General features: G+C 37.0%; 1 protein-coding gene across 1 annotated transcript in view; it reads left to right on the top strand.

Annotated features, from left to right (window-relative positions):
- Positions 1-12,270, top strand: part of nr3c2 (nuclear receptor subfamily 3, group C, member 2) — a 108,201-nt gene that overhangs the window by 65,353 nt on the left and 30,578 nt on the right. Inside the window, exon 3 of the mRNA XM_057330574.1 lies at positions 3,804-3,931. Coding sequence (XP_057186557.1) covers positions 3,804-3,931 — 128 coding nt within the window. The remainder of the gene's footprint in view (positions 1-3,803; positions 3,932-12,270) is intronic.

Below are 12,270 nucleotides of genomic sequence, written 5' to 3'. Positions count from 1 at the left end.
TGAATGCATCATTAATATGCTAAATCTGAATACATTTTCATGACCACTAAAATATTTTGTGATTTGTGCTCTTAATGTGCCTGTAGGCTAATTAATCATGTAGATGTTAAAACACTGGACATAATTTAAACCAAATAAATCTATTTATTTAGTTATTTATTCCTGTAATCGAATTTGCAAACATGAACTTTGCACCAAATTATTACTGGAAAATAGTAACATTAACATATTAACAGAACTGAAAAACGATATATAACAAAACAATTTCTCATTATCCCAGTACTACTTCTATAGCTTAAAAAAAAAACAAAGTGGACAAAATTATTACTTAAGAACAAAGATTTTAAAACTGCTTTTCCGTTTTTGTTCAGTGTTATGTTTAGAAAATAATAGAACAAATTAACATTGTTCCCTTTCATTACACTTTTTTAAGTGAATTTATAAACAAAGTGCACACAATTGAGAAACAAAGTAAATAAAGTGCTTAAATAATAAAGTACTTTCAATCTTTGGATTTTTACCCCCAAAGGCCCAAGGCCATACAACACAGTTCGCAGTGTTTTTATTCACCGAGGTGATAAAACTCCACAGGATGCTCCTCTTTTTTTCGCTGGCTGCAGCAGCGTCAGCGTACTTGCGCTTGGCACTGCTGAGTCACGTGATAGCGGACTACAAAACACAGCAGGGCAGGGAGGAGCAATGTGTTCCCTCTGTGCCCCTCTGTGTTCTGCGTGTTGTTTTCATTAAAATGATTGTGCACCATATATCAACTTCTTGTATTAGCAGGAGCTACTATAACCGACTATAACTTGACTGCTGTTATGCATATAATAGTTCCAGAATAATTCTAAAACTACAATGTTTAGATGATTGGTAAAAAGTTATTTGATTGTGTCGCAATGAAAAATAAAAAAAGAGTATATTTTGTATTGTTTTTAAATTTGTCCTCCTTCATTTTTTTTGTTTTAGTATGTGTAATTAATACAATCAAATAAAAACTATTCAAAACGTCTTTTAAAGTAATTTTCGGTGTCGGTTTTTGGCCAAGTGCATCCTAAATTGTTGGTATCGGTTTCAGCCCACAATTTTCATTTCGGTGCATCACTACTATTAAGCATTTGAAAAGCACACACGAATAACAAAAAAGAAAGAAACAAATCATAGATGAGATCTCTTGGAGAGCAAATTGGAACTTTTGCTTAAGTCTCCTGTGTAACAGATACTTCTCCCGAGATAAACAGCCCAAAAATCTCACAATGTCTCAACAATTTTCAGAAGAGATCTCAACGGTGTTACAAAGACACAAAAGTAGCAAACATTGCTTAATAAACAGGGATGCACATAAGTGGTGCACAGGTGCGCATGTGTGACCAAAATTAAAAATGCGCTCTGTAAATAAGTTTAGAACGCTCATTTGCGTACTGACATGGTTGAAACATTTTGATGTACAATCACTGTTTTAGACCGACTAAATGTAATACTGGATAAGATTTCCGTTTTTACTGAATGCTGCTAAAACTACTGATATCTCGTTTGTTCCCGGTGTTAAACGGGACCTGGGTGTAAATTATGAAAAACGGAGTATTGGTAGCTCCGCCTTTGTTGGTTCTGCTTTCGTTACTAGAGAAGCACGCGGCACGTGCAGCCTCTGTGAATGTCTGGAACTGCACTGCGCTGCACGCAGGGCCGGACTTAAGAGGATGGGGGCCCCTGGGCTTGAGTTGTTTTCGGGGCCCCCGTACTATTTAAAATCATGTGTTTGTTAGCATTAGTAAATGTTTTTTTTCTCCAATGACTAACAATGACACGTGTTCATTGGTTTACACGTTTATAATGCTTGTTTTGACAGTGGGAGCCACAAGTGGTGCATTTATAGCGTGTAGGAAGTTTCAAACATACTTAAATGTAAAATCCAATCAACATTACAATATCAAGGGGACAAATATAGTTTTTGACATAATCATACAGCCCTACCATTATATATTTTAAAATTAAAATTAAATTTATTGATCCATAATAAGAAAACTACTAAAAAGTAACAAATGTGTGTGTTTTGCCTGTATTTCTGGAGGATCTTGAGAGATTATACGTCTCGGATCTAAAATTTGGGAACACCTGCATTAACATGAAACCAACAATGAGCAATACAGTTGTCAGCATTTATTAATCTTGTTTATTGTTAGTTAATGCCAAATACAATTGTTCATGTTAGTCCATGGTGCATGTTCAATGTTTTTAAAAATATAAGTAAATACTGAAAATAAAGATGAACAAATGCAGACATGTAATCTAATGCTTAACTAATGTTAACAAATGCAACAGTGTAAAGTGTTAAAAATATATTAGTATTCTATCGCAATTCCATCAGTAAAGCATATGACAGATCTATGAGTTTGAAATGCACATTAAAATTGTATTCATATAATGAGATGAAACGTCTTATTATGGCTTAAATAGTNCAGAAGAGCTTTATTGCCAAGTGTGCTTGCACACACAAGGAATTTTCTTTGGTGTTGGAAGCTTCTAGTACAGACATTCAACACAATGACAATACAATATAATACGATTTACAGTCTAAAAGATTCTAAATTGTGCATATATAAAATAAAGACTATTTTACAGAAAATGGGGGATAATAACATATAAGAGACATTGTACAGGGTAGTATATAGTAGAATAAACATATTAACAGATTGTACCAGGTATTTTCATGATAATAAAGTATATTTGTAATGATCATGTTTGACTGGTGTTGCTTTTTTAAATGCACGTTATAAGCGACTCAAACTCGCACTGTTTTACCTTTTAATGGACAGCATTTCCTACTGATCCCCACGGACAAGCTACGCATAAAAAAATTATTGATGCATTGCATAATCGAGCCAGCTCGATTTCAGCATGATTTATTGGTAATCGTGATTAATCGTGCACAGCCCTACAGCCATATTTCAGAGAATGACTTTCACCCATTCCACAAGGCACTCTTGTAAGAATCTCTTCCCACTCAGGCTATGTCAGGTTTCACTGGGCGATTTAATCAGATTTCTGCCATGTCAGCCAGACTATTTGAAGAGTGTTCCTTCATTTTCAATGTTTCAGTTTCATTTTGGAGGGCACGGGATATAAAATTCTCACTTTTTCGGTGTGCAACATTTTCTGCCACGTAATGCCGTTTGGTTTTTTATTTCTGCACGCTGTTCTTTTAAAGTCACCAGTAGATTAGCCATAAACTGATTGCTGATAATATTGGGTGTAGTTGCGTTACAGTCAGTTGTCTGTGGCAATTGAACAGATTTCAGTGTAAGCAAGACCATTCTCATGATCTGGAGCAAAATGGTAAGGCATAAGTTATGAGTCAGGGACATATGCCGTGCCCTTTGGGTGCCTGGTAACAATGTGGGAATAACGTGCTAAAATTGTTAAGCTCAAACGATCCAGCAGAGCAGCAGAGAGACAAACTTAGCTCAGACCTGAGGGCGTTATTTATGTCCGTTCTGTTATTTTGTGTGCTTTTTCAAATAGTATTCCTGGAATTAAAAAGTATCAAGAACCTCCAGGTGAATGTTCGCAATCGTTTTGTTAAAAATCAATTAACATATTTTAGAAGTGTTCATTTATTTTAATGAGAATCCATCTGATTCTGATGTTTTTCAGATGCTGCGTGCTGTAATTTCTGCGGCTAGCCTTTAACTGCCATTTCAAAAACAGAAATAATTAGGACATGGTCTGTAATGCCATTCTGTACTGTATGTATACATTGTACCTGACACATCATGGCACAATTCTATTTGTTTTCATTGCAGTGCACCTTTGAGACACACATCTTCAACAGCCAAAGTGTGTCTGGTGTGTGGAGACGAAGCGTCAGGATGTCACTATGGGGTCGTTACATGTGGAAGCTGCAAGGTTTTCTTCAAAAGAGCAGTGGAAGGTAAGGCTCTCATCTTTATCTTACTAAATTTTGGGTTGCAAAATATCCTCATGCAACTAGATATTCCCATTTTCTGGTTGACTACTGTTCATTCAAACATCTAAACCATTGCATACAGATCAACCAGCACAACAGCATCCATGTTGGTTTTCCAGCATACCCACATACCAGCGTCTCTTATGCAGACTTTGATGCAAGGTCAATAAAAGTGTATAAGAATACACATCACTTGATATTTAGGTTTGAAAATATTTCATAGAGATGATGCTTGAGGGCAAGACTATGCCTCTCAGTTCACATGGCTCAACACTAGATACTGTATGCATTTTATTACAACATGGTACAAGTTTTTAATCAGGTTGAAAATAAGAGAAATAGGCCAGCAGCAGAGAATAGATTTCCTATAAGCTGTACTTGGTAAAGCAGTTCCAGGCCTGGATTTTACACCTCTAAATTTGGGTATCAGTGACCTATGGGATCATTCACATCAGATGTGGGCAGTGAAATATAGTTTATGCGTTTGGGGAAGTGGGACATTTGGTGGGGCATTTGTATTAGCAGTTATGAAGCCTTTTCAGAAAAGTGCAAATTGCTCATTAAGTCCACAGACATGTCCATAACTCCTCCGAGCAGAAATAACAGCCAGACAGAAGTGAGAAATGGGAAAAAAGTTTTTGAGAAAATATTCAAGAAATCTATTTAGCTTGAAGTGTTGCAGTAAAACTTTGGACTTCATTATGTAGTGTCATGCGTGTGGTGCTTAACTGTTAGATACTGAACATTTCCTTTTAGAAAAGTGCAGAAATGCAGAAATCGTTGCCACATCTTATAGATCAAAGTTTAACCATTATGAAACCGTAAATGTGAGAAAATCTTAGATACTCACATTGGAAATAGTAAATGCGCTACTCACACAAATGGCGCCCCACTCATGCGATTCAACTTGCAATTCATTTTAAGGGCATTTTCCAAATGGCATTTATGCGCCCTTGAAGGGCCCTTTGCGAAGGGGTCGCCATTTGTACGGGCGTTCCAAACGAAAGTGAACATCTGAATCCCTTCTCAAAAGGCCCTTTCAGAAGTCCGTTAGCGAAGGGTACATGCCATGGTCACGTCAAGGAACTGAGCTTTGTTTGTGATCACGTTCTGTGATCTTGGATTACAAGTTCTCGCGACACATTTTGAAGCAAATATGGAGCGGGATTTCAATTTTTTGTTACCTACAAATGTAAGTACAATCGTTTAGTTTGGGTTTGTTTTACACTATTTTTGTCAGTGATAAATATGATTTGAGATTGTTAAAATATAGTATAAAGATAATTTAGTTTATAGGAACGTTTTTAATATGTTTAAAAATAGCTACTTGTTTATAGGTTTCCTTTATCACATATTCCCTTTATTAATAATAAAATACAAGGTGAAATAAGACATAATTACACAATATTTTACAAGAAGTATCAAAAGTGTTGTTTATTTTCAACAAACAAGCATTCAGAGTGCATGTGCAGCATTGTCAAGGTAACATTTGGCCAGTCATTCCCTTTGTGAAGGGAGTTCCAAACGCATACACGAGAGACAGTAATGCCCTACACCAGGGGTGTCCAATGTCGGTCCTGGAGGGCCACTGTCCTGCAGAGTTTAGCTCCAACTTGGCTCAACACACCTGTTAGAAAGTTTCTAGTCTGCTTTGTGAGACCTTGATTAGCTGTTCAGGTGTGTTTGATTAGGGTTGAAGCTAAACTCTGCAGGACACCGGCCCTCCAGGACTAAGCTTTGGACACCCTTGCCCTACACCCTTGAAAGAGTTGACTTCAAGGGCTCAGCCCTTCGAAGGGAGTAGGGCACAGGGTTGCTCACTTCCGTTTGGAAAATGCCCTAATAGTTTGATGTTAGCATGTTGCTAAGCTAATGTTGAGATAATCTATTAAGTAGTTATGCACCGAAATATAAAAGCCGAAATATCCGGCGCCCGCGCCTCTCCCTTCAGTGCTCGCGCTCACTCTAGCTGTTATAAAAGGACTATCATGTAAGCACGCCTTAACAAAGGCTGAAACTAATAAATATAACAAGAACAGATCAAAACCAGCGGATAGAAAATGACACGCAAGCTCTGTATGATGCGCGAATGTGCGTGACCGGGTTTATGTTTCTTTATTGACGTGCATTGTGCGGGTTTTAAGCCGAACTTTAAACGCAACAAACTCTTCATATGTGAATGATCAGCGGAACGATCTGTCAGTGATGATGTAGCTCACGTGGTAGTGGTGGGCGATACTGTAAAATCTGGTATCGATCCGATACCAAGTAAATGCAGGGCCAGTATTGCCGATATCAATACCGATACCAATACTTTTTACTTTTAAAAAGCATTCACTTGAACTTACATTTACTTTCCTGTTGATGAAATGTCATGATTTATCAGATGAATGCATCATTAATATGCTAAATCTGAATACATTTTCATGACCACTAAAATATTTTGTGATTTGTGCTCTTAATGTGCCTGTAGGCTAATTAATCATGTAGATGTTAAAACACTGGACATAATTTAAACCAAATAAATCTATTTATTTAGTTATTTATTCCTGTAATCGAATTTGCAAACATGAACTTTGCACCAAATTATTACTGGAAAATAGTAACATTAACATATTAACAGAACTGAAAAACGATATATAACAAAACAATTTCTCATTATCCCAGTACTACTTCTATAGCTTAAAAAAAAAACAAAGTGGACAAAATTATTACTTAAGAACAAAGATTTTAAAACTGCTTTTCCGTTTTTGTTCAGTGTTATGTTTAGAAAATAATAGAACAAATTAACATTGTTCCCTTTCATTACACTTTTTTAAGTGAATTTATAAACAAAGTGCATACAATTGAGAAACAAAGGAAATAAAGTGCTTAAATAATAAAGTACTTTCAATCTTTGGCTTTTTACCCCGAAAGGCCCACTGCCATACAACGCAGTTCGCAGTGTTTNAAAAAAAAAACAAAGTGGACAAAATTATTACTTAAGAACAAAGATTTTAAAACTGCTTTTCCGTTTTTGTTCAGTGTTATGTTTAGAAAATAATAGAACAAATTAACATTGTTCCCTTTCATTACACTTTTTTAAGTGAATTTATAAACAAAGTGCACACAATTGAGAAACAAAGTAAATAAAGTGCTTAAATAATAAAGTACTTTCAATCTTTGGATTTTTACCCCCAAAGGCCCAAGGCCATACAACTCAGTTCGCAGTGTTTTTATTCACCGAGGTGATAAAACTCCACAGGATGCTCCTCTTTTTTTCGCTGGCTGCAGCAGCGTCAGCGTACTTGCGCTTGGCACTGCTGAGTCACGTGATAGCGGACTACAAAACACAGCAGGGCAGGGAGGAGCAATGTGTTCCCTCTGTGCCCCTCTGTGTTCTGCGTGTTGTTTTCATTAAAATGATTGTGCACCATATATCAACTTCTTGTATTAGCAGGAGCTACTATAACCGACTATAACTTGACTGCTGTTATGCATATAATAGTTCCAGAATAATTCTAAAACTACAATGTTTAGATGATTGGTAAAAAGTTATTTGATTGTGTCGCAATGAAAAATAAAAAAAGAGTATATTTTGTATTGTTTTTAAATTTGTCCTCCTTCATTTTTTTTGTTTTAGTATGTGTAATTAATACAATCAAATAAAAACTATTCAAAACGTCTTTTAAAGTAATTTTCGGTGTCGGTTTTTGGCCAAGTGCATCCTAAATTGTTGGTATCGGTTTCAGCCCACAATTTTCATTTCGGTGCATCACTACTATTAAGCATTTGAAAAGCACACACGAATAACAAAAAAGAAAGAAACAAATCATAGATGAGATCTCTTGGAGAGCAAATTGGAACTTTTGCTTAAGTCTCCTGTGTAACAGATACTTCTCCCGAGATAAACAGCCCAAAAATCTCACAATGTCTCAACAATTTTCAGAAGAGATCTCAACGGTGTTACAAAGACACAAAAGTAGCAAACATTGCTTAATAAACAGGGATGCACATAAGTGGTGCACAGGTGCGCATGTGTGACCAAAATTAAAAATGCGCTCTGTAAATAAGTTTAGAACGCTCATTTGCGTACTGACATGGTTGAAACATTTTGATGTACAATCACTGTTTTAGACCGACTAAATGTAATACTGGATAAGATTTCCGTTTTTACTGAATGCTGCTAAAACTACTGATATCTCGTTTGTTCCCGGTGTTAAACGGGACCTGGGTGTAAATTATGAAAAACGGAGTATTGGTAGCTCCGCCTTTGTTGGTTCTGCTTTCGTTACTAGAGAAGCACGCGGCACGTGCAGCCTCTGTGAATGTCTGGAACTGCACTGCGCTGCACGCAGGGCCGGACTTAAGAGGATGGGGGCCCCTGGGCTTGAGTTGTTTTCGGGGCCCCCGTACTATTTAAAATCATGTGTTTGTTAGCATTAGTAAATGTTTTTTTTCTCCAATGACTAACAATGACACGTGTTCATTGGTTTACACGTTTATAATGCTTGTTTTGACAGTGGGAGCCACAAGTGGTGCATTTATAGCGTGTAGGAAGTTTCAAACATACTTAAATGTAAAATCCAATCAACATTACAATATCAAGGGGACAAATATAGTTTTTGACATAATCATACAGCCCTACCATTATATATTTTAAAATTAAAATTAAATTTATTGATCCATAATAAGAAAACTACTAAAAAGTAACAAATGTGTGTGTTTTGCCTGTATTTCTGGAGGATCTTGAGAGATTATACGTCTCGGATCTAAAATTTGGGAACACCTGCATTAACATGAAACCAACAATGAGCAATACAGTTGTCAGCATTTATTAATCTTGTTTATTGTTAGTTAATGCCAAATACAATTGTTCATGTTAGTCCATGGTGCATGTTCAATGTTTTTAAAAATATTAGTAAATACTGAAAATAAAGATGAACAAATGCAGACATGTAATCTAATGCTTAACTAATGTTAACAAATGCAACAGTGTAAAGTGTTAAAAATATATTAGTATTCTATCGCAATTCCATCAGTAAAGCATATGACAGATCTATGAGTTTGAAATGCACATTAAAATTGTATTCATATAATGAGATGAAACGTCTTATTATGGCTTAAATAGTTTCATAATAATGAGATGGGTCCATAGTTTTGTAAGGTCTAGTTAACTGAGGTTGTGCAGGGCAAATAGGGCACCCCTCTGTTATAAATCGTTTTAATTACTTTATGACTAACATAACATCATTTTCATGTCAAATTCTTAAATGTAAATCTAAGAGACTGTTTAATGCAGCTCACAGGCCATGAATCCATGAATGGTATATCTGCAAGGTATCATCTTAATTTAGCATTTACATTTTGCCAGAGATCTCAACGTCAGACATGAAATAACTATCTAAACGCAGTTTGAAAAAGCACGAGCAGTTTGTCCCTTCACGCGTCCCGTAGTTCGGTTGTTTTAACTTTGTTTATTAGTTAGCAGAATGTTTTCATTTTTTATTTACATGGATGGATTTAACAGTGTTTGCATATTAACAGTGTTTGCATATTATTTACAAGAACCGCTTATGGCCACAGAACGGGAGATATTAGAAATAAACTCTATATTACCAGTTTTTATTCAGAGTTGTCTGCAGAACACAACACTTTTCATTACACGTTTTTTGTAAAAGTTTAGAAAGTGTAACAACAACAACAACAGCTAGTAGACTCTACTGCATCTACCTGTCGATGAACCGATCTGTCGTCTTCAGTGAGCGGACACAGACTGTGAGGAGCGAGCGTCAAATGGAAAACGCGGAGTGGAATAATATAGCGGTGTATTAAGAGCAAGTTTTTCGCGGGGATGTGAATCCTCTCTACTCTACTTCGCCTACCAAAGACGGGCGCCAGCCTGTGAGGGCAAATGGGCAGCGGCTCAAGCCACAGTGCCACCCCGTGAACGCGTTCCGGCTCACGTCGGTCCGCGAGTTTCAAAGGAGAAATACCTGAAATAAAACCGGAGGGTGGTGGCCTGGCGGGAGATGGTGCCAGGTATGCTGTGGATTCTCTGCCTAAAGATCAAGGTGTGGTGCCATGGGTGTAAAGAATCATTATTTCCTAAATGCTGTTCTTTCGCGTTCTTGTCTCTCAGTTTTTGGTTTTCTTTAAGCGCGGCACTGCGATTGCGCTTGTCAGCCATTAGAACAAGCGTCTTAATGAGCAGACAGGTTTCAACTGCGGTAAACGTGACAGATAGAATCCACAAATGACCAATCAGGAAACGCCAACATGACTGACGGAACGTTTAGCCAATTAAACGACATCATTCCTTACATAAGGCAGCGTTATTGAACCTTGGTAGGCCAATGCACAAAGTTTAAATGAAAAATAAAATGACTGGCATATAACTAAACAAATCAAATGAACGAGAGCAGGCGGGCCCCTGAAGGGCGGGGCCCCTGGGCTGGAGCCCAGTCAAGGCCAATGGTAAGTCCGGCCTTGGCTGCACGTCTACCAAAACACCGCTTCTCTTAAACTTTCTGAAAGGACAAGCTGTTTAAACTTGACACTTGCACGCAGCTTGTGTTTCTCTATGCTATACTCGATCCTAGCTCCGCACCGCAAGTCTCCATGTGCGCTCGCAAGTGCACTTCCCAGCAACCTGACAAAAACCAAAAAGGTTGTCGTTTTAGGTTTCAAAATTGGTGTTGAAAATTAATATTTACTAAGGTAAAAAGAAAAACAAGAAGAAATACATTATCATTGTATTTTAAGTGTACTTTAAAGTAATATAAATATAGTATTATCCCACTTTATTATTTTGTTTATTGTTCATTAAAAAGTAGCTACTTTTTTACTTTTATTTTTAATAGGTAAATATAATTTGTCACATTATGTGCAACGTGAGCACCAAACCGAATCTCCAGGTGCTCTCTTGAGACCCATAGAAAAACTTATGTGCACACCTGTTAATAAAGGTGCACTTTTGACTAACATTGTTTGTACTGAGTATTAAAGATTACACATTACATTTTGCATGGCACCTATCTTTATCTGCAGCAGTTTATTTCTGCTACAGAAGAAGCGATATTGCCGTTTACAGGGCATTGAAGGTACTATATCTTGTGCATTTTGCCCTTACTTTGAAGCCTGTCAACATGGCTTCTTTCTGCGAATGCGAGTGCATTATCAGTTAGTTGACATCGCCAAAACCAGATTGTACAGTGCAAAAAGGCTTCGACTTTTGTAATTTTTAAGTAACATTAGTTTATTTATCCGTTTTACTGAAGAGACCTTTTTGAAGGATATTGGTTTCCTCATGAGCACTTGAGCTTAACTGAGGCTTGGGTGTTTGTAATAGATGTAGGCTATGGTGTCAACCTTGATTTTTTGAGATTGCTCTCCTCACGAATCAACTGTTTCTTGTTTTTCAATGACATGTATCTTTAAGTGTTGAGGACTAGTGCTGCTTTGAGCCTACATTCATTATGAGTAAAATACTTAAGTACTGTTAAAATCAGATACTCGAAGACTTTTACTCAAGTCGTTTTGGAATTTATTCGTGTATTCGTAATTTTCACTGCAAGGTATCTGTACTTTTACTCAAGTATGGTTTTCAGGTACTCTTTACACCTCTGAACACTCTGCACTGTATGTTTACATGTAACATTTATTATTAAATTCATCTAGCAATGTATTAGATTAGTGGTATTCATATTACATGTATCAAATCTATGTCTGGGTGTTTAAATCGGTGTTGTGATCGTCTCTCAGAGCTCTGAATGATGTCACACCTCAAGGGCATTCGGAATTACAGCCCGCTCTCCCAGCACCGCAGCAGAGGTAGTGCTGTGTAAGAGTGTGCGCTCTGTTACCTTACCTGACCTCAGCCTAGTTACCATCTGAGCGAGAGAGGAGGAGGAGAAAGAGAGAGACTGTGGCGAGCGAGCAAGCTCGTGGAAGAGGGAGAGTGAGCAGTAAGAATGGAAAAAGAGATAAAACAACAGACACAGACAGTATGAAATAACAAGGAGGAAGCGAACAAGAGAGACCGCGAGACAGCCAGTAGACAGATATTGAAAAATGTACAAGGGGAAGTGGCGAGAATATTTCTTGACCTCTTTTTTGGAGTTTGGAAAAGTCTGAAGATGAATCTGTGATACAAAAAGTATTAAGAAATAATTATAGTGATATTACAACCAAATATGACAATTGTATCATTTTCTCAAATGAATGCCATTCCAAACCCTTTCTTTTTTTCTTGACTTTTGGCTTCTTTTCGTTAAAGGGATAATTCACCCAAATATAAAAATTCTGTCTTCATTTACTCCACC

The sequence above is a fragment of the Triplophysa rosa genome, linkage group LG4, assembly GCF_024868665.1.
Source record: "Triplophysa rosa linkage group LG4, Trosa_1v2, whole genome shotgun sequence".
Taxonomy (NCBI): domain Eukaryota; kingdom Metazoa; phylum Chordata; class Actinopteri; order Cypriniformes; family Nemacheilidae; genus Triplophysa; species Triplophysa rosa.
The sequence above is the reverse complement of the archived record's forward strand: the minus strand, read 5'-3'. Positions and strand labels throughout refer to the sequence as shown.